The 22,756-nt window shown below is 33.4% G+C and overlaps 2 protein-coding genes and 1 long non-coding RNA gene across 5 annotated transcripts; all 3 read right to left on the bottom strand.

Annotated features, from left to right (window-relative positions):
* Positions 1 to 9,427: 9,427 nt before the first annotated feature.
* LOC101220297 (alpha/beta hydrolase domain-containing protein 17B) lies at positions 9,428 to 13,988 on the bottom strand. 3 transcript variants are annotated; one of them, XR_969030.2, is made up of 6 exons: positions 13,141 to 13,985; positions 12,485 to 12,521; positions 12,144 to 12,380; positions 12,015 to 12,062; positions 10,778 to 11,319; positions 9,428 to 9,795 (listed from the first exon to the last, which is right to left on the bottom strand). XR_969030.2 is itself a non-coding variant. In XM_031881873.1 (6 exons), exons 1-5 carry the CDS (start codon positions 13,440 to 13,442, stop codon positions 10,837 to 10,839), a joined length of 1,107 nt encoding a protein of 368 aa, XP_031737733.1. In that variant the 5' UTR covers positions 13,443 to 13,988; the 3' UTR covers positions 9,428 to 9,795; positions 10,797 to 10,836. The 3 variants fall into 3 exon arrangements, 2 of the variants coding, with proteins under 2 accessions (XP_031737733.1, XP_011651575.1); XM_031881873.1 differs by having other exon boundaries at positions 10,797 to 11,319; positions 13,141 to 13,988; XM_011653273.2 differs by lacking the exon at positions 9,428 to 9,795 and having other exon boundaries at positions 10,607 to 11,319; positions 13,141 to 13,986.
* Positions 13,989 to 16,279: 2,291 nt separating this feature from the next.
* LOC116402507 lies at positions 16,280 to 17,275 on the bottom strand. The gene is made up of 2 exons (XR_004214905.1): positions 17,176 to 17,275; positions 16,280 to 16,633 (listed from the first exon to the last, which is right to left on the bottom strand). It is a non-coding gene; the product is annotated as an uncharacterized LOC116402507 (long non-coding RNA).
* Positions 17,276 to 19,208: 1,933 nt separating this feature from the next.
* LOC101220058 lies at positions 19,209 to 20,209 on the bottom strand. The gene has a single exon (XM_011653272.2). The coding sequence runs from the start codon at positions 20,022 to 20,024 to the stop codon at positions 19,632 to 19,634; it is 393 nt and encodes a 130-aa protein (XP_011651574.1). The 5' UTR covers positions 20,025 to 20,209; the 3' UTR covers positions 19,209 to 19,631.
* Between the last annotated feature and the right edge of the window lie 2,547 nt (positions 20,210 to 22,756).

Below are 22,756 nucleotides of genomic sequence, written 5' to 3'. Positions count from 1 at the left end.
AAAGTTGAGATTTGAATCTCCTCGCCATAAACCCATCAGCGAAAAAAACAATTTGAAAAAAGCAAGAAGTCCCAGCAAAAGGAGAATCAGATGGAGGTGTTGCAGTCGTTGGTGATTGAGGAGAGAAATCAGGTGTGAATCTTGTAGCCACTGAGATTGCTGGAGAATCGGTAGAGGAACCTAAGGACGTGGTGATTGTGATTGAATCGAGTGAAGATGAAGACGAGGCATAGGAGGAATCAAATAAGGAGGTCATGGGAGCTGGAGTGGAGGAGGTAAGACCCTAAGCAATAGCACCAGGGACGGCGACAATGATGAGAGCCAGGAAAGCAAGAGACTAGTAAGCCATTAATGTAAGAGATGATATTGAAAAAGAAAAAAGAAGATGGAAAGAAGGGAACGATGACGAAGAAGAGGTAGATTGAGAGACTATATATACATGAAGTGAAAAAAAAGACAAATTGTGGTGAAGTAAGAAAGCTAAATTTGTACCTCTCCAAATTTTCGCATTTCACTAATTTTTTTTTTCTTCGTTTTCATTATACTCGTTCACTAATTACTATATTAACTAAAATAAAATAAAAACTAGAAATTATTTAGGGATCTTTTCTAAAATATAACAAAGCGACCAATATTTACACCGTATAACACAATTTAAGAAACAGAAAAAGCTCACAGGCGTACAATATAAAATTAAAAAAAATTCCCCGATTAATTGGCATCAAACGCACCTAATATATTTGGAAAACGATGGTTTAGTATTTGGAAAATGATATTTTAGATTTGGTTATTCTTTCAAGACATCGTTTAGATTTGTTCATTTAGATTTTGCTTCCCAAATCTAAACAATCAATTCTAAATCTAAACGATTTTTTTGCAAGAGTTTTTGGAAAACGGTTGTTTAGATTTGGTACATGATCGTTTAGATTTGACTAATCTAAACAATTTTATTAAAGATTATTTGGTACACAATCGTTTAAATTTGGCTTTTTTTGTACACGATCGCTTAAATTTGATTGTTTAATTTTGGACACTTAAATTTGATTGTTTAATTTTGGACAGTCAAATCTAAATGATTTTTTAAGATTTTTTTACACGATTGTTTAGATTTGACTATCCAATATCCCAACTATTTTTTTCACGATCTTTTATATTTGTCACATCATCCAAATACAATGAAAATGAAGGGCAAACCTGAAATATTTTAAAAAAAATGGCCAACTTATTAGGTTTTTTTATTTTGTTACATATGTCGTAAATATTTTTCCAATTTATTATATTTATAAAAATTGACTCATTATTTAAAGGTAAATTATAAAACTAACGTAAATATTTTCAAATATAAAATGACAAAATGGACTTTGTAGCATTTTGCTATATTTGTAAATAAGTTGGTCATTTTGCCATGCATGAAGAGAGCATATTTTTAAAGAAAAAGATGTCTTCAAATAAGTGATGTACACTTATAGATGTCTATGAGTGTCTATCAATAATAAATAGTAACATATTGCTATATATAAATATTATTTATTGGTATTTTCAACCATTTTGTCCTTTTAAACATTTATATCCTATTTATTTTCTTAAAACTAATTGAAAAAACATAGTTTCGTATCACAAGTTTTGTAAATAAGATTTATGGTAATTTTTGGACCAAATCTCTAAAAAATTGGGTTTGTTGAAAATAAATATGTATATTGGGTTGTATCCATTTTGGTTTGAGCTGGAAATTTAGGAGATTTTCTTCCCAACTTATCCACCAGATTTAATTCTTAGAGAGTTTGATCCATTTCAATTAGGTACACCCTCATCTCAAATATTGGAGGTGATTGGTATTGAACTCATGAATTCTCGACAATTCATGTGTTTTCTTTTACAAGAAATCCATTGATCTCCACTTTGTCATCACGATGTTCTTGTGCTTGGCATTGAACTCATGAATTCTCGACAACTCATGTTTTCTTTGACAATAAAATGTTCTTATATATGGGAAAGTTCTTTATCTATCATGTGAGGGATAAAAGTGTTGTCTAAATTAATCCCATGGGGATTTTTAAAGCTTTTGGAACAGTAACAAAAAAATATATATTTTTTTTAGTTAATGACATGACTTTTAAACAAGGGTTACATTTTTAACACCTTCTTCAAAGTCTTGGCTAGTAATATCAGGGATTAAGATTTTGAGAATGTGAGACACTATGTATATATAATTAGAAAAACAGTTAAAATAGACCAGGTTGTTGGTCAAATTTGATTACAATTATGCATAATAATGAGTTTCAAAAGTGTTTGTTACGTTTGTTGTGTAAAATTAAAATTGCAAACACTAGGGTATCAAGTCTGGATCTAAAAGCTGGAATTAAGGCTACTTGGACGGTAACAAATGAAATTTCTTTTTATTTATTTGATTACATTGGAATAAAACTTAATAAAAAAGAAGAGTAAAATTGTGATTCGACGACGACATTGTCTCGAGGAGCATAGCTCAAATGATTAAAATAATATTAGTCAAAAAGTTGAGATTTGAATCTCTTCTCCATAAATCCATCAGCCAAAAAAACCATTTGAAAACAAGCGAGAAGTCTCAATAGAAGGAGAACCGGAGGGAGATGTTGCGGTCGTTGGTGATTGAGCAGAGGAATCGGGTGATAATCCTGGAGCCGCTGAGATTGATGGAGAATCGATAGAGGAACCGGAGGACGTGGTGGTGGTGGTGGTGGTTGAGTCGAGTGAAGATGAAGAAGAGGAAGAGGAGGTCATGGGAGCTGGAGTGGAGGAGGTCGTGGGAGCTGGAGTGGAGGAGGTAGGACCTTGAGCAACAGCACCAGTGATGGCGACAATGATGAGAGCCAGGAAAGCAAGAGATTGGTAAGCCATTATTATGATAAATTAATGTAAGTGATGATATTGAAGAAAAATAAAAGGGAAAGAAGGGATGGATGATGAAGAAGAGGTAGATTGAGAGACTATATATACTGGAAGTGAAAAAAAACATGAGCGAGAAACTAGGGGTTGTAGAAAACAAATTGTGGTGAAGGAAGAAAGTTAAATTTGTACCTTTCCTAATTTTAGCATTTCACTATTTTTTTCTTTTTCATTATACTCGTTCACTGATTATTATGAATTAGATTTTCAAAAAAAAAAAATACTAGAAATTATTTAGTTCTTTTCTAACATATAACAAAGCGATGAAATATTTACAAGAACAATTTTGAAAACGAAAAAAGCCAACAGGCTCACAATAAAAAATTCCAAAAATATCCCGATTAATTGCCATCTAGCACACATAATATATTTAGAAAATGATCGTTTAGTATTTGGAAAATGATCTTTTGATTTGGGTATTTTTCGTAGACGATAGTTTAGATTTGACTTCCCAAATCTAAACCATCAAATCTCAATTTAAACGAATTTTTACAAGATTTTTTGAAAGACGATCGTTTAGATTTAATCACTTAAATTTGGACAGTCAAATTTGGACAATTTTTTTAAAGAGTATATTTGATTTGGTTGATTAAGACAAAACTAATAATACATTTATTATAATAACAATACTTTATTGATAACGATTTGGATTATATTTACAATCTACAAGTTTTAGGGTTTAAATTTTAATAGTCACAGGACTGCATATTTCCTTCTTCAATCATCTCTCGAGGTGTCTACATCTATCGCTCTCCGACGCGGATATTACCTCATCATATTGAGAAAGCTTAGTATACTTTCTTTCATACTCTGCCATTGATAGTTACCCTTGCTTCAACCTCAGAAACTCATCGCTTTTAACCTCACAATAAGTACTAGGGTAGTACTTATCCTCAAAGATACTATTGAATGTTTTCCAATCCATAATACTTGCATCACTACGTCTTATTCAATGGATTTCCACCTTCCCTCAGCCCCTTTGGTTAATACAAATGTTGCTAATTTGACCTTCCTATTCTCATGGCAACCCATAACATCAAAACACTTTTCCAGCATATTTAACCATAACTCGAAATTTGTTGGATTCGTTGATCCTTCAAAGCTCGTGGCACCCAGAGCTTTAAACTGCTCTATGCCATACTTCTTCTTACGATCTCTTGGATTTGATCTTGTTCCTAAAGTCTCAACAAATCTTTGGGCAAATCTACGATATTATTCTTCTTCTGACTCAGTCTAACTTCTGGGGGTACTAGATGCCCATTCAGACTGCTTTTCAGTAGAGCCTTGTGTCTTGTCCTACTGCTGCCTAGCTGTCTGCTATGTCATGGCGGCATGACACCTAAAACACATCAACTTATTAGATTTGCAATAGATACTCTACCATAATATTAACTTAAACTTTTAACTTGATCTCCTTAACCAACTTGTCCCAACACATATTCACACTTTAACTTATCCCAACTCAAAATAATACATAATGATTATCAGTTTGAGATAGAGCTTTGAATTCAAATATGATTTAAATATTAAAAATATGAATATGGATTCATATTCGGAAGTTGGAATTAATGGAAATTGTCAAAGTTGTAAAAAGTCAAAATGTTGACTTTTAACTTTGAATAACTTTCTATTTAAATGTGATTTGGATTTTAAAAAAATGAATGCAGATTCATACTCGAGAGGTCAGAATTAGTGAAGACAAAGAAAATAGTAAAAAGTCAAAGTTTGACTTTTGATTTGAAAAAGTCAAAAGTTTGGCTTTGATTTAAATGGTCAAATGACCGTATTGTCCTTAAACCATAAAGTTAGTGGAAAAATTAAACATTTTGTTGAATAATCGCACTAACACTTATTTGGATAAGTGGCTATATGAGATGTAGACACCTATCTCACTAAATTCCACTAATAGTTAGTGGAATGTTAGGTGTTGAGATTTTATAAACTAATTACATGCATTTTTGCATGTAATTAGGTTATAAAAGATAAATTCTTTTGCTAATTTTGGTGTTTTTTAATTAAAAAATTATACCAAATTATTTTTCCTCTCTCAAATTCTCAAGCTAAATAAAAACTTCCTCCAATTTCCATCTTTCTCTTAATTCCTTCACATAATTGGGTCCCACAATTCGATTCTAAGTGCGATGAATAGCATATAAACCTAGTGGTGGTTCCAAGTTTGTGTTTGTGAGGAGATATTGAGGAATTATGAAGCTACGAAGGTACGTTCACTTTTAACCCTAATTTCATTTAATTGGGTACTATATGCATGTTAATTTCTAAATTGTTTAGATGTAACTAGAGTAAAATAGATCTTGTTATTTCGGTTGCACGTGTCTCGTCTTCCGCAAACTTTAACTAAAAGAAAAATTGTTTTGAAACAATGTTGTTTGTTACACACATGTACTTTTGAAAGTTTGAACTTGATATTTAATCTTTTACCATTTGTTCTAGTATGAACCTTTGTAATTTTTTTCAACATATTTTGTGGGTATTAAACCTTGTTGAGTAAATTTGTGATCTACACTTTGAATCTGATGGTGCTTTCAAAATAAATTTTAAATATTTTATTTTTAGAGTTATTAAACAGTACTATTTTTGAAAAGTTATTCTTGAAGTTAGATTCACTTCAGAATTTAGTTCATTTAAAAAATATTTTCCTAAATCTACATCTTCTTAAGTGTTATTTTTCTTTATTTGAGATTTTTTTTTTAAAACATGTATCATCTTAAATAATACAGCAACACATGCTTTTGGTTCCTTGTCTAAGGAAGATTTATTTGAAATTTCTGAATTTGTTATCTGCCATTTCTTGCAATTGAAAGTCATATATATAAGAGAAATCTAAAGTATATTTTTCTTCATTTATCTCATGAATTCTTTTTTGTGAACCCCTATTGGTATAATGTCCTTCCTTTTAGCATTTGTAACAAAAAGATCTTTGAGCTTCTTTTTACTATTTTTCAACTGGTCATTTGTAATTTGAATGTTTGTGATACCTCTTACTCGTATTAGGCTTGTTATATCTTCTAGATTTTTTATAATATGTGGGTCTCATATTATAGTTTTTTAAATGATTTCTTTTTTTATGAAGATCTCGATTCTTTTACTTTCTTAAATCCATATTAAGAAAAGCATTTTAGGTTTTTGATTATTTTTCTTTGGTTTTCTATGTCAATGTCCTTTCCTAGACCTGAAATGTCTGTTAATTGTACAAAGAAGAGTTTCAACAACGTCCTCTCATTCTTCTTCTACCTCTTGAGTTGTTGAAGTTCTAACTTCAGTTTTAATTGTCCTTTTAACTTCGTCCTATGATTTCTATTTGGTTCTTTTTGTTCATTGGTTATGGCATGACCCCGCCATAATTTTTAGGTTTCTACTAAACCCATTGATTAGTAGTTTAGCAACTTCTCCATTTGAAAGATCATTGGATTCATAAGCAAGGAGAACAAGTTAACATACTATTTAATATGTCATAAATTTATTTTATTGATTTGTTTTTCTTCTTTATTAACAGGGAGGTTTTTGAAATCTTCCATAAATTGAGTTACATCATCTTCATAGAGAACATTGATTGAACTCTCTCCCTTTAAGTTGCTTAGGCGACTATTAATTTCTTCAAAAAGTTTTTGTTTTTGGCTTTTATATTAACTTTTTCTAAAGGTTGGAAAAGGTTAGGAGTTTCTTCAAGAGTAGGAGGATTTGATTTATAATTTCCTCTAGCTTGGATTAGGTTTGCAATTGAAGAAAGCATTATGCTAGAATGATTATTTTAAACTCGGATGTTTTTTATTTCCTTACTTGTGGGAGCCTTGTGCTCTTCGAATTCCTTAATTATTTGAGAGGGTTTTACTATAACGTTTTGATTATAGAAGCTTTTTTGAACTCAACATCTTCCATTTGAAGATAATCAACTTTGATTTTTCCACTTTGAGTTTTTCAATATTTTTTTCTTTGATTGTACAAAGATGGTTAGAGTCTTTCCTTTGGTTGAACCATCTAAAAAATGTGATATGTTTTTCAAGAGTCTTAAAATACTTTTCTTGATCGGAACAAATTCTTTTCAGTTTCAAAGTAGTTTTTGGAAAAGACAATTCTTTCAGTACGGTTTGCTTTAGACATAAATTCCTTTCGAAGGGATTCGCTCCGTCAAGCTTGAACTTTGACTCTGAAATAACTACATTTAATTGATCACTTGTATCCATTTCGCTTTGAGTTGGAGAAAATCTGGCAAGTTTTATTCCTAAACAATGTTTGGTATTCCTTGATCTAATTTAACAGATTTAATTCTTAGAGAATTTGATCTGTTTCAATTAGGTACTACTCACTCCGAAGATTGGAGGTGCTTGGCACTGAACTCATGAATTCTCAACAATTCACATTTTCTTTGACAACAGGAAATCTATTGATCTCCACTTTTTCATCCTGATGTTCTTATATGGGAAAGTTCTCTCTTTCTTTTGAGGGATAGAAGCGTTTTCTAAAACCCAATAGGGATTTTGGAAGTTTTGGAACACTAGCATAAAATTTATTTAGAATTGTTTCTATCACCGTGGTTTTTCCTTGGTTTATGACATGGCTTTTAAACAAGGGTTAGTTTTTTAACAAGTTTGTGGCCTAGTGATATCTAAGGCTTAAGATTTTGAGAATGTGAGACACCATATAATTTGGAAAACAATTAAATAGATCAGGTCGTTGGGCAAATTTGATTCAAGTATGCCTAATAATGAGTTTGAAAAATGTTTGTGACGTTTGTCTCGTAAAGCTAAAATTGCTAATACGTGTATCGAGTCCAAATCTAAACATTGGAATTAAAGATACTTGGACAGCAATAAATGAAAATTCTTTTTATTTATTTTATCGGATTGAAACGAAACTTAATAAAAGAGAAAAGTAAAATTGTGACTCTACGTTGTCACGAGGAGCATAGCTCAAATGATTAAAATAGTATTAGTGTCTATCAAAAGTTGGAGATTTGAATCTCCTCTCTGTAAATCTGTCAACCAAAAAAACCATTTGTAAAGAAGCGAGAAGTCTCAGCAGAAGAACCGGTGGGAGATGCCGCGGTCGTTGGTGATTGAGCATAGGAATCGGGTGCCAATCCGGGAGCCACTGATATTGATGGAGAACCAGTAGAGGAACCTGAGGAGGAGGAGGAGGTGGTGGTCGTGGTGGTGGTTGAATCAAGTGAAGATGAAGACGAGGGAGTGGAGGAATCAAATGAGGAGGTGGTGGGAGCTGGAGTGGAGGAGGTGGTGGGAGCTGGAGTGGAGGAGGTAGGACCCTGAGCAACAACACCGGTGACAGCGACAATGATGAGAGCCAAGAAAGCAAGAGATTGGTAAGCCATTATGATAAATTAATGTAAGAGATGATATTGAAGAAAAAGAAGATAGAAAGAAGGGATCGATGAAGAAGAAAAGGTAGATTGAGAGACTATATATACTTTGAAAAAAAAAAACATGAGCGAGAAATTAGGGGTTGAAGAAAACAAATTGTGGTGAAAGAAGAAACCTAAATTTGGACCTCTCCTAATTTTAGCATTTCACTATTTTTTTGGTTTTCACTATACTTGTTCACTTATTACTATTAATTAAAATTTCAAAGAAAAACAAAAGACTAGAAATTTATTTAAGCGTAAATGATAAAACTATTGTAAATATTTTCAAATATAAAAATGTCAAATGTCAAAATGGACTTTGCACCATTTTGTTATATTTGTAAATGAGGTGGTCGTTTTTCTATGCATGAAGAGAGCAAACTTTTAAAGAAAAAGATATCGTCAAATAAATGATGTCCACTTATAAATGTTTATCGGTATCTATTAATAATAAATAGTAAAATTTTGCTATATATTAATATTATTTATTGGTATTTTCAACGGTCTTGTCATTTAAAACAATTATCCTATTTATTTTCTTCAAACTAATTGCAAACCGTATCACTCTTTTAAGTTTTGTAAATAATGATCAACTTGACTTATGGTAATTTTGGAGGAGATTTCCAAAAAAAAAAACTTGAGTTTGTTGAAAATAAACAGTGTATTTGTATTAATTTGTAAATACAATCTCTAATAAGCGATCATTTGTTGTTCTCTCAAGAAACAAAACTTGTCTTAGATACTTTGTCGCTTGTTCTCGAACGTTCACTTATTTTGAGGGATTTGCCGCATGTTCTCGGCGTTAATCTATCGCAAGGATTTTGCAACTTGTTCTTGATGGTAAATGCATAGGTTTACCTAGGTTTGGACTCCATTGGTTAATTGAACTTTAATCCAATTATTAATATCAATTTGAACGTTTGATATGTAATAGTCAAAATGGAAATAGAGAGATTTGTCGACACGTGTTTTTGTGTAAATTTTTAGTTAGTGCGATTGTCAAAAAAAAAAAAAGAGAAGTTTAAATTAATTATGGTGGTTTGTGGTGTCAAAGAAAACGGAACACCGTTAATCCTTTTGAGAGCGTTATATTGAGGAGAAGGTGGGAAGAAGTAAGAGGTCAAATGACAGCCAAAAAGGGGCATGCTTCGAAAGCATTGCATTATGTTGTGTAATGTATTGGGAGAGTAGACATCATATAAGATTCTGCAGAAGAAAGGCTTTGAATAAAGAGAAAGAAAGTTAGACAAAAAGTCAAATCCTCGCGCCTATTTCCTGCAAATGCAAAGTCTTCCTCATATCAAAGCATGCTCCTTTCTTTTTTCTTTTTTTCTTCTTCTTCCCATGTTCCAAAAGCCAAAATGTCATCAGTTTCCCAACAATTTTTGGGATTAAATAAACCTCTCATCATCATCAACCTTTGACTATAGCTTCTCTGTAATAATCATCTCTACATTTTGAATTCAGAGCATCTTGCTAGCCTGTCTTCGTACCTACAAAGATACAACATAATGAGTACTTATATTCAATATCCAAAGAACTCACATGATACATGGTACTTTGTTTCTTTCACTCAGTATGTGGATATAACCTCTATCATGTTGGTTTTTGTTTTCTTTTTTTAATAAGAACAAGTTTTATTGAGGAAAATCAAAGAATACAAGTGCATAAAAAACACACAAGAAAAAAGGGACCTCAGACTCCACCATGCAAAATAACACCTATAGAATAAGTACAAAAGGTTTTCATAATTGAAGTCCACCAAGAAACATGAAAGGAAACAAGGGACCAAATCTCACTAAGGTCTCTTTCCACTGCCTTAAACACCCTGCTATTTCATTTACCCCAGACCCATAAGATAGCACACAACCCAAAAAGTCATAAAAAAGTAAGCTCTAAATATAACAAATAGATGATTTCTTTGAGCAAAAGTTGAAAGATCCATGGACTATTAGGATTTGGATATATATTTGATGTTTGAGAATTAGCTCTTTCATTCGTTATCAATCCCTTTGGTTTTCTAGGATTACCTAATTTTAATCCAAGTCAAGGGAGGAATGGTAAGATGCTGGAGATCTTATGCTAAGTGCCAATTCTAAGGCTTCCTCCGACTCGAATACTGTTCAAGCCTGTTGGGTCTTCCTAGTCTATAACGATGGCAAACAAAAGAGCTTCCTTTCAGTTATGATTCATTTTGTTCTGAAGTGAATCGTTTTTTGAGAACAAAGCTCAAACAAAGTTGTAGAAAGCTGATAAATGACGCTGAAACTAAAGAATTAGGCTTCTCAATAAGACTTGAAAATCTGCAGATGGGAAAAATATTTACTCATTGTGTCAAGAAATCAGTTTTTCTTTAATGACAAAACCTTTTCTCATTCATCACGATGGTTTAAATATATTATAGGCTGTGATAAGCCAAACTACAAGCAGCAGCCAGCAGAGAATAAAATTAGGGGAAAGCAAAACTAAATGAACCTTTTCCTTGCAAATGCACCTTCAATTCCATGAATCTTGCAATCTATCTATAGGAAAAGTTACCCAGTCCGTATTCTATCAAGCCGATCAACGCTTTTTCTCGCTCTTTCCAACTGGTGGTCGACAATTTTCCGTGACTTTTCATGGCAATCAACACTTCTACGAGACCTTTCCCCATGATTAAAGGAGAGTCTAAGCTTTTCTAACTTATCAGTAGCACTTGAGTGATTCTTCAGCTTCTCTGATTGATCAGTACTCCGCCGGGGTTTTTCTCTCCAGTCCGTGCTCATCCTTGGAATATCGAAAAAATCTGTGCTCTTCCGTGGCTGCTCATATTGGTCTGTACTCTTTCTGGCACTGTATCTTTGAGAGGGAGGTTTCTCAACTGTTGCAACGAACTTCTTTAGATGTCTGATATACTCAGGATAGAGCTCCAAATTACAGTGGTTTCCGCCTTTTAGCCACAGTGGTTCGTATTTCTCTTTACAGAGTTCCCAAAGTTGCTTGCCATGTGAGCAATCAACCACATCATCTGAAGTTCCCTGCAAAATGATGTTAAGATCTCTTAATCTTTAATATTATCCAGGATACTTGCACAGAACTTGTGAACAAAATAGGTAGCTTTCGAACATTAGATAGATTACACAGAAACTTTTAGGAGAAGTTTGGACTCTTCTCAATGTTCCAAATCAAAACTAAGGTCTGCCATGTTCCTAATTTGGTAATATCCGTCATTTTTGGCAATGCCCAGATTGTGTCATCATAAAGACAGTATCCAACAAAGTGTAGGCAAAAGTCAATCATTTGGTAATACAGTTCGTGCCCTGGACAAACAGAAAAATACTTGTCGATAGACTTGGTTTGTCACATCTGTCTCAGTTTGAACTTTGGGTCCCTTCTACTCTTTCTGTACAAGTTAATTTCACTGATGTTTTCATGGTATGTGATTCTAAAAACTGAACCAACTAATTCAAGAGATGATACTTCCTCTTCTTCTACACAAAGATGCAGGAAAGAAAGACAATATTTAATCTTTTTGCACTGCATCAAACAAATTAACAGCCAAAAAGGCAAGTACCTCCTATTGCCAAACTTCTAATGACACTAAAGAAGATAGAAAACCAAAATACTTAACATATTAAACCCACTGATGCAACATAATCATATCCATAACCCTCATGATAAATAAAAATGTACAAAGCCATGAAGAGGAAATAGGTTGAAGACCCATACTTACATGAATGATGAGAATAGGGCAATTGACCTGAGAAATTTTATCGATGTTCTGCACACAGACAAAGAGAACAGAGTCCATTTACTACACATCGCATGGATATGAAAACCAAAAAAAATAATGTAATCTTACCTTATAAATATCAAACCAGTAAGACCGCTTTACAGGATACATGACTCTTAACCCAGAAAGTATTGGACTATGTAAAACAACAGCTCTTAGCCGAGGAAGTCGAGCTGCAAGATCCAAAGTTGGACCACTCCCAACGGATTGACCATATAGGATGATATCCTCCTGCTTGGTACCATAGCTTTCTTCAAGACACTTATATGCAGCCTCAATATCTGCATATGTATTTTGCTCAGATGGCTGCAACACAATATTAGGTCTCAGATGAGACTTGAAAGATTCTATCATTGTATTAATATAGAATACAGTGTTGTTTCAGTGATCAGAAGGAAATTTCAACACACCTTTCCAGATGATTGACCGTAACCCGAATAATCATACCTGCAAGAAGGAAAAGGTAGCAGTATTAGGAACAGTTGCTTTTGATTGTTTCAGTCTAATTATAGATTGCACAGCAGCAGACTAGAAGAACGAATTTCCATATTTATAAGACAAGCTTCACGAGCTTTTAAGATTCAGAAAATCAAGATATGGGGAATGGATTCACAGCATTTCCTACCCTCGGAATGTGCTTGAAATAACCTACAAATTAACTAATTCCTCAAGGCAAAGGGTACCATTTCTCTGTCCTGCATAACTGCATTGATTTATCAACTTATCCAGAATTCTAAATTAGCCAAAAATAAAGCTCTGGAACTTTGATTAAGAGGATGATGATAACGTTGATAAACTGATACGAACATAAAGAAAATGACGCCCACATAATTGGAAGATCTATCAAAATATAACTCACAAAAAGTTGAATCAGAACTTAAGCTTTCGATGTTGATGCTAAACAAGTGCAAGCAATCAAAATCAAAATCTCCTAAAACTGAATGCGAAGATGAGAGAAGATCAAAAGGCCTAAACAGATAGAACAAGATATCAAAACAGAGAGCACAGAAACAAAGAAGTGCGAAATTCAAATGCTTACTAAACGGGGAGGAAAAAAAAGAAGTACCCCATTAGATTAACACGTAGGTGAATGCTCAGCTCGATGAAGAGCTCATACATTTGACCCAGATCGGCGGCGTTGCCATGGGAATACAGCAGAGTCGAAGTCGCCATCGGATGCCGGACATAAATTGCAACGATATCGGTGCTCCGGCGAGTGGGTAGTTTCAGAACCTCAACATTTTCCCGATGAGGGAAAGGGCTGAGAAGCAAAAGCCCAGTAAGATCATCGGTGATGAGCTTATACGAAGGTGGGTTGGGCGGGAAGAAGGCGAACTTGGCCGCCATGGAAGAAGTAACGCCACCCATATCGCCGCCGGCTCAGAACCCACAAAGAAATTCAAATTCTACACTGAAGAAACGAAATTCGAGTCCTTTACTTAAGTGGTAAGGAGTGAAATTGAAATTGACATTCCTTTGGTTTTTCTTTTTCCAGAAGATTTGTTAGTTTATAAGGACAGTGGAGAAAGAGAGCAGAAGATGTTGATCCAGTTACCACATTCTTCAAAGAATGAAGACTTCTCTCCCATATGTTTGAGAGAGAGAGAGAGAGAGAGAGAGAGAGAGAGAGAGAGAGAGAGAGAGAGAGAGAGAGAGAGAGAGAGAGAGAGAGTGAGAGAGAGAGAGAATGGTGGACCAGAGTCCAGAGAAGGGTGAGGATGTTGAATTATTTGAAGGGTCAGAATTGAGTGGTGGGAGTGAAAGGAAATAATGGCGGACGCAGAGCTCTGCTGATGCTTGGTTTGGTCAAGAAATGGCCACTGCCATTTGGCTCCAACTTCATCGTGCCTCTCATGTTATTCATCTGATCACTGCCCTTCCAAAATCAGATCAATCATTCTACTAATATATATAGATAGATACACACACTCTAAGAAAGAGGAGCTATAAATTTATCGTCTCAATCCAAAGTATATTGTATAACTAGTTCTATCGAATACGAGTACATCTGCATTATCATTTAGGAATATTGTATACCCTACAGGATTTGAATAAATCAAGGTACACTACTTCTATCTTACTCCCTTTAGTTAGAATGTTATATTAAATATGCAGACTTTAAACCTATGGATTTTAAACCTATGTGAGATTCTCGACCGCCATTTTTAAATATAGCAAAAAAATTTATCTATCACTTATGGACACTCATTGATAAAAACATGTACAAGTCTATCGATGTTCATCTTTGATCAAGCTATAAAATTTTGTTATATATTATAAATATTACCAGTAATTTTTATATTCAAGATAATCAATGTTTAAAAATTAAATATGAATGTTTGAGATACCAATTTTTTTATATTGAAAATTAATTTAACCGGTTAAACTATAACAAAATTTTGAAAATAGTCAGGAGAGTCGTGGCTAACTTCCTCTTGTTTGGAATTCCAAGGATCCTTCAACAGTCTGGTTTGTACCCAAACCTCCTCACGTCAAGTTATGATCTGTTGTTAAATTAGCTAGAAGCTTTTGAAAATCATAAACGGAATGGAAATGGAGAGAATTTTGTGGATGAATGTTTGGGGATTAAGAAGCTGAGAAACACAATTGTCTCTTCTCTTGACAAGATTTTGGATCCCACTTTTTCTGGTAACCAAAGATCTTTACAGTATTTTTTAGTTCATTAACAAAACAAGAGGTGTATGTTCTTTTTTAAAACTGGTGTTTGTCATTTGTCGATGTGGAAGCTGATATGAAAATTTCTTTCTAATTCTTTTTTTTTTTCAATTTTTCCTTTAAAAATCAAAATCAAATTTATTTTTGGTTGTCTTGCCCTCTGCATTTAGTACAATTTAAACATGGTTCAATTTCATGTCTATGCTTAATTATATGATTCCTAATTCAAGCTATAGTAATTTTGTATAGTTTTGTTGCTAGCTCTTCTACACAGTAACCAGAGTCTCTGCCACAAGAATACAGAGGTAATAGCTATGTTCATAGTACAAATTGAGAATCAAGGATTTCAAATCGAAAACTTCTTAGTCCCTTGGCATACACTATCACTTGAGCAAAACTTTTGTTGGCATAATTATGTTCATCTGACATAATGAACAAATATAAATGAAATGAGTGTTTGTATTCAACGTATCCCCAAATAAGGTTTATTATGCTCAATTGATAAACTTTCTAAAATGTTGATGGAACAATCATTCACCTTCTTCAATTCTTGACCTTAAATAGTCATGACTCAATTGTTAATCAATAAATTAATTTAAATCTTTAATTGAATTAAATTAACAAGTAACTAAAATTAAATTAAAGAAAAATGGTAGCAAAATATTAAAACTATTTACAATATAAATATATAAATAGACTAAGTAGAGTTTGGATTTTAAAAATATCTCTAAAATAAATTTAATAAATCTTACTTTTTATTAACTTTAATTATTAAAAGTATCGTTAGATTTTATTTCATTTATACTTCTAAATTTTATAGTCTTTTACTTTTAACTCATAAAGTTAATAGATTTTTACCTTCAAATTCATAGGTGAAAATGTTCACACTCGAACAAATCTAAATACATACATGAATATAAACACATGACACATTTGTGAATCATACAGATTATCCATCTTTCTCTCAACCTCACTTCCAACCTTTGATAATCTTTCACTAATTTACTTTTCATATGTATTTAGATTTTGTACAATTGAGTGGCACATTAACAAACACTTCTTTCCAGCTTTTCAAAAGCTATTCTAAAACATTCAAAGATTAAAATAAGGAAACTTTTCATTGTTTATGAAAACTAGCCCCTTACTTTTGAATATAATAGTTTAGATTTTAATTCCAATACAAATATGAAACAATTATTTTAAAAGAAACTATTTAAAATATTTATAAATATAACAATATTTCTTAATTAGAAATATTTATAAATATAACAATAAGACAATATTCACTTATTTTCTATATTTTAATCAACTGAGCTATATGGTAGTAACAACAAAAGTATAACGTAAAATTAAATCAATTTGACATTAAAAGCTTAAAGTGGTAATTTAAGCTATCATGTTACAATAGTTTTAACTAAATCAAAATTATTAACTAATGAAAAGAATTGATGAACAATTAGAGAATTAAGCTCTCTAGCATCAAGTGGTCTCCCTGTGAAGTTAGCTGTTGCTCAAAGAGTACAATTGTCTGAGAAGGAACTTAGAACATGTTATGTTTTACATCATGAAGCCATACAATGCTGTTGAATGAAGTGATATTTCCCCTTTTTACTTTTTCTTCCTTTTCTTGTGTATTCACTATAATTTATTTTAGTCCAATTACTCTTCTTGAATCTCATCAAAGACAATCATATCGATATTTTTCATCAACATGTCTTTCCATTTCAAGCTTAATACTTCAAGTTGATTGTTTCGGTAGCAAATTCAAACGGTCAAGAATTGTTCAACTAAGAAAATACACAAACATATCAATTTGTCTGTGGGGGAAGAAGAGTCTCTTCCTGACCTCTCAAGTCCCATCAGCAGCAACCTGATCAAAATTGCTGCAATGGTAAAAATTATTCTCAATTACAGTGAAGAAAACAATTCACAATAGGCACATGGGAAGGGAATCATTATTTCCTCTATTCCAAATCATAGAGATCAAAAAGTTCACCAGCTAAATTTATCAAACTTAATTCACAATATAAGAAAAGACTTAGGAGAGATCTTGATATGAGATATGCATGTACTACATGAAAATTTTGTCAAAACTAATAAATAACGTTGATTTCCTGAAATTCAAAAAATAAATTCGTTCCACACCCCACAAAAAGTTCTTCGTGAATTAGAAAAAAAAAAAAATCTATGTCATAATGTCAGCCACGATACATGGACCCAAAATTAAGGAGAAAAAGCTTCAAATCAAGATCATAAAGCAAACATCAACCTCTTATGTTTGAAAATGACTAAATAACAACTAAACATAAAGGGGAAAATAACGAGGAAGTAGAAATGAAGCTATGGGCAGAATAAAGGGAGTGGGGGTCCCATGTTTTATGTAAAAGAATAGAAGAAAAGAAGTTGTGGGTCTCTCTGATCCTACCTCTTCTTTTTTGTTGTAGTGATGGGATGATGAGGTATGTCCCCCATCTATGGCAGAGAATCTGGATTTGCCTCACAGATTTCTTTGCTTGGTTCTGAAGGTCCAGGGTTCACAAAATACATCGAGCACAACGATGATTGGTTTTAGCAGCTATACCAGTTTAGTTCCAATCAAACAATTTTTTTAGTCTAATAACATGTATCAGAACCTTTCTTATCAAGAGAGTGAACAAATTGACCAGCTTTACAGGGGCCATTCAGCAGGTAAAATGATATTTCTACCATATCAGATTCAGCCGAGAAGAAACAAAGTTGCCAAGTCGTAAAGTATGAAAAGATGGAGGCCACAAGTATATGGTCTATTTCATACCATAGTGATTGGGACAAGCCCTCTTTGATTATATCAAGCAAGAAGGGACAATACATTCTGGAAAAGAAATCTTTCATTTATATGTCACAGCAAGAGATAGAAAACCAAAGCATATCAGGTCATTGTTGTCATATCCTATCAATAATTACATCAATACACACCCAACAGCAATAATTGGTTCTGAATTTTCAAAATATTTAAACCTAGAGTATTCTTGAGCTTTTCTCTCAATATCAAAATTGATGAACATATTTGATCACATGAAATCTGCTTATGCTCAACTAACAAATATTAGTTTACAATGGAAGTGCATCATCCAATTACCACAGCCTTAACACACCTATCAAGAAATGATTTACCGAATTTCAAGCTTCTACCTCAATTTCAAAACTCATATCAGATCATTGAGGTGTCAAGGTGTGTAGCTGCTACCTCAAGTAACATATCCTAGCTGACAATGGAAGTGCATCTTCCTACATTATCACATCCTTTTCCAGCTTGTGAATCAATGTTTGTACTACAAGCGCTCATCTAATGTGTTTCCATCTATCAACTTTTAGAATCTTAGGGGCCGTTTGGGACACCAACTAGAAGTTGGTGGAGTGAGTTATTATACCCCACTCCATGTTTGGGGCAACAACAATATCAGTGGTGCGTACACATATTTACAACCTACAGGTTACAATTAAGTAGAGTAAATGCTATTTCAAAATCCTCTTTGCTATAGTATTTACTATTTTTCACTCTTCATTTTTCTTCTTTGCTACAGTGTTTATCATTTCCTACCCAAACAAAAATAATTTCCACTCCAAACACAATCTATTCTAACTCGGACTAAAATATTTGCACCCCAAACACTAACTACAATAACTCATTAACTATTATAACCCAATGACTATAATATCCAACTCGGAGCCACAAATGCCCCCTCAGTGATATTTATTATTTACCCAACCAGTCAGATTTCAAGATTTCAATTTTCAACTACTGAAACATTTCAATAAATAGATTATAGACTGTTACTTACGATGATTCCAGATGAGTTACATGTAACTCAATATGAATGCCAATCAGAGTGCTAGACAAAGACAGTTGCAAGAAGAACAAACCAAAGTCATTTTCATCTATAAAAGAACGAATAGAACAACCTGTTACTTTGTTCCACCTTGCATACAGTGATACAAACTGAGTCATCATAGTGCAAACTAATTCAAATACATTGGCCTGTATTCCTTGCGTTCGGAGATATGCCCATGCAATCAATTTCAAGATCCCATAGAAAAAGGAACTAAAGTTGAAATAAAAAAGTCCAAATATAATCCTGTTTTTTCCTTTTTGTTTGTTTTGAAGGGATGGGGATTGGAGCTGAAATAGAGGTAAGACGAGAGGCAAAAGGTAGTCGTTCAAAAAACATAAGTCCAACATCAGAAGACAAATCCGTTTCAATGAAAGATTTGCACGGTCTAAAGTTTCAGCAACCCTGCCCTTGTCATAAAGAAAAATTCTGAAGGACATATCAATATTCCATCGTCCCTCTCCATGCCACCAATAAAAGAGCATAAAGCCACATCAAAAGAACTTGGTTTCTTCAAATTTTCCGAGAGAGCACACTTACAGACATACACGAGAAGAACCCACTTGAAGGCTCATAGATTAATAGATGATAAAATAAAGTATAAAAACAAGTATATTGCCAGCAGAAATGCAGCTTGATTCTTTACAACCATAAGGTCTAATCGTATACCAGAAAATTTAGGCATTACACAGATCCAGTGGAAATAAATTGGATAACAACCCTTCATCTTACATTAGTATCAATCTTAAAACAAAAGCAAAATCAAATCAAAATCTGTAATGAACCCTAATCATAATGTATGAATCACTACTTTACTAACATGAATTATTTGTACTCCAAGTTAACAGAACACTTCCAAACTTATTCCGGAAAATGAAAAGCAAATCTGCTCTGTGGAAAGTTTGCCAAACAATTATCTCTAAAGCGTTTGCCTCGAGAGAACAATAAAGAAAGAAATTCATTCAGCCCAATCTAAAAGACTATAAAAAAATAGTCTTACCAAATGAATTAACTATGTCTGTCTTCGGAGCCGCTTCCTTAGCTTCTTATACTTATGCTTGTTCATCTTGCGTTTCCTCTTCTTCTTCACGCTATCAGCCCACAACTTCCGAGAATCGTCTTGCTCAACACAATCGGGCTCGAACGGAAGCAACCCAGTAGAGGAGATTTGGGGCAAGCAAAGCCCAAATGGAAAACTAGGGTAAAACTGGGAAAAATGAGACGGATTCGAAGTAGAAGCAGAGTTTATATTAGAATGGCAATGTGCATCTGGTTTCTTATCAAAATCAAGGGGCTGGTGAAGAATGAAGGGTGTTGAGAGATTTTGTGAGGTCTGAGCACCCAAAGCAGCAATTAATCTCGTGGGTGGCGATTTTCTAATGAGATTTTGAAGCATGGACGCCATTGAATAAGAGGGAAGGCTTTGGAAACTGAATGAAGCTGTATGCCTTACGTAGAATACTTCGGGAATGAAAAAGAGAAGCGAACTCAGCAGAAAGGAGGAGAATAACCAGCTCCTCAAAACCCTAAGGAGATCAGACGGAGTTGAGTAAATTTGGTTTTTTCTTTTCTTTTTTTTTTTTGGGTGAAAATTTCACAGAATAACCTAAAAATAAAAGAGAATATCTATTACTCTAAAAAATTTTATTGTCATGCTTTTTTCCTTTTTCCTTCTTGAATGATTCTTTCTCCTCTTGGGACAAATCACCCATATTCTCACGGACCACTACCACTAATCTCACGTGTGAAACCTGTCTGAAAATGCAACATTTGGATGTCAAGTAAACTACGTTAGAAATTAATTTCTAAGTAGGTGGTCACTATATTTTGAATCCACGACCTTCTAGTTAGATATTGAGACTAAGAGATCTCCTAACTTTTATTAAACTATCTCCTAATTTTTTACTAACAGATCTTGTGATTAATTTCAACCAGACTTTCCTAAAAGATTGCCTTCATTGAGAAGATCTCTAGTTTTTATTAAAAAGATCATATATTTTCTATTATTATGATTTATGAACGCGATCTTGGAAGAAAAATAGTTCGTAAAAACTTACCTTCTTTCCGTTTTTTGGGATATTTTGTTAATTTTTAATATTGATTCATATCCCATTTTATGTTGTATTCAAATAAATATAGACACTGTTGAATGAGAAATTTTGGACCAATCACAAATTGTCACGTTATTTCTCAAATTAATGAGAAAATTACCGATATCTGAATTTGGGACAAATGAGAAATTACAAACATTTGAATTTGAGACCAATAAAAGATTGAGAAAGAGGGCATAAATTGGCTAATCTTGATGCTATATTTTCATCATGATCATCCTTGAATGAAATTAATTACTTTGGTCAAATTAAATATTATTATATGGGCTAAAGTCCAATATGAGCCCAAAAAATGTCCTTAGTTTAGCTAAATAAGACTCAAATCCATTAGGGTCTAAGGGTCAGACTTATGGACCAACGAAACTTAAGCCCAAAAAGTCCACCTGAAAACACGGTAAATAGAGAAGTAAAACTAATTTCTCAAAGGTAAATGAATCCATCTGGCGCAAGTAAATCAAAGTAGAACTAATTTCTCAAAGATAGGCAACGTCGGATGGATTTCAACTTTCATGACAAACTCGAGACGAGTTTGATGCTAGGGGTGGAATGATGTAATGAGATAGTTAGTTTGTTATTATCTGTTATTAGTTGCCAAGATAGTTAATCTGTTATTAGTTGAAACTAAGCGGTAAAAAACTGATTAGTGGAATGATGTAATGTGGGTCTATAAACAAAAGAAGAAATTAGCAAATCGAAGAGTCACTCTCGAATAGAACGGGCGAGAAGACCAAATCACAACACAAGAAGTTGTTTACTAGAAGACAAGAATGGTAATTAGAGTTGAGGTGACGTTCCACGACTGCAATCGATGCTGGCATACTAAGAAGAATAGAGTTTCTCGCCAAAAGTTGTCTATAAAAGAACTCCTTCAACAAAGAATAGAGGCTCGAATGAGCCACCTTGATGGGGGCTTGAATGAGCCAAATAATAAAAGTTGTAAAGTTTTTTATTTTTTTCTTTTCCGATCATACTGTAAGTGAGAGCTTAGAGTCTGAGTGGTTAAGGTTCCATTTCTCATTCCCTTAATTTGTATTCATTCCCAATCTTCTGTCTTTCCTTTTTATATTATTTGTGTAATATGCATATTGTTCATGTTATACAATGACCGAAAGCCTACATTCTTTATATATATTACATGTTTATACCTTTTCAATTCATCATTTATGTACTTTCCACCAGTCAATGTGTTGATAGTTTAAGTTGGTGATAAGTTCTTGATAGAAAGTTTCGCTTATCGTCTTATCACGTTAGTTGAGCTATTCTCATTGCTTGGCTAGCGTAATTTGCCAACTACTCGAGAGGATAAGTAGCAAGGAAGAGTTCTCTTCCTTTGCGAGACAACTTCCATCATTTGTATCCTGAAAGGTGAACAAGTGTGGGCACTAGGCACTGAGAGGTTGCTGTCCTTAATCGTGAAGTTCTATATGTCTCATAAGTGAACTCTTTTAGATATATGTCGGCTAATCACACTTAGTCATATGGATCCCTAGAGGTGACCATGTGTGACGTTTAATGACTTCGAGAGGAGCACACCTTAGTTATAAATTGGTTGAGTAAGTTATACCGCATCAAGGCTATCACGTTGCTTAATCGTGTTATAATGCATAGATATTCCTCGACTCTTTCTCGCATACTAGTTAGTTCACATATTCAGTTCGCATTCCCATTTCACCATCTCATCCCCTCTTTGTAGATTCTCTAGGTTTAGATAAGTAATTTAGTTTACTCTTGCATTCTTTATATTCTTTCTTCTTTGATTCTTTATACCGCCTAGATGGTAAGTAAATATTAGAACCAATGTCTTAAATCAATTCCCTGTGTTTGACCCTGGATCATCTAGGTAAACTTACTACTTTGCTTGCACTTGGACAAGCAATAGGAAAACTTGTACATAACCAATGACTAATCGCATAGAACCAATCACACAATATAAGCTTCTTGCATGCTGTGAACATGCTCAGTGACGTATCGCCTAGTTCAACTATAAACTCAATACGCTTCACACACTGAGTCCACACATATATAA

Source organism: Cucumis sativus, chromosome 3 (assembly GCF_000004075.3).
Source record: "Cucumis sativus cultivar 9930 chromosome 3, Cucumber_9930_V3, whole genome shotgun sequence".
NCBI classification, from domain to species: domain Eukaryota; kingdom Viridiplantae; phylum Streptophyta; class Magnoliopsida; order Cucurbitales; family Cucurbitaceae; genus Cucumis; species Cucumis sativus.
The sequence above is the reverse complement of the archived record's forward strand: the minus strand, read 5'-3'. Positions and strand labels throughout refer to the sequence as shown.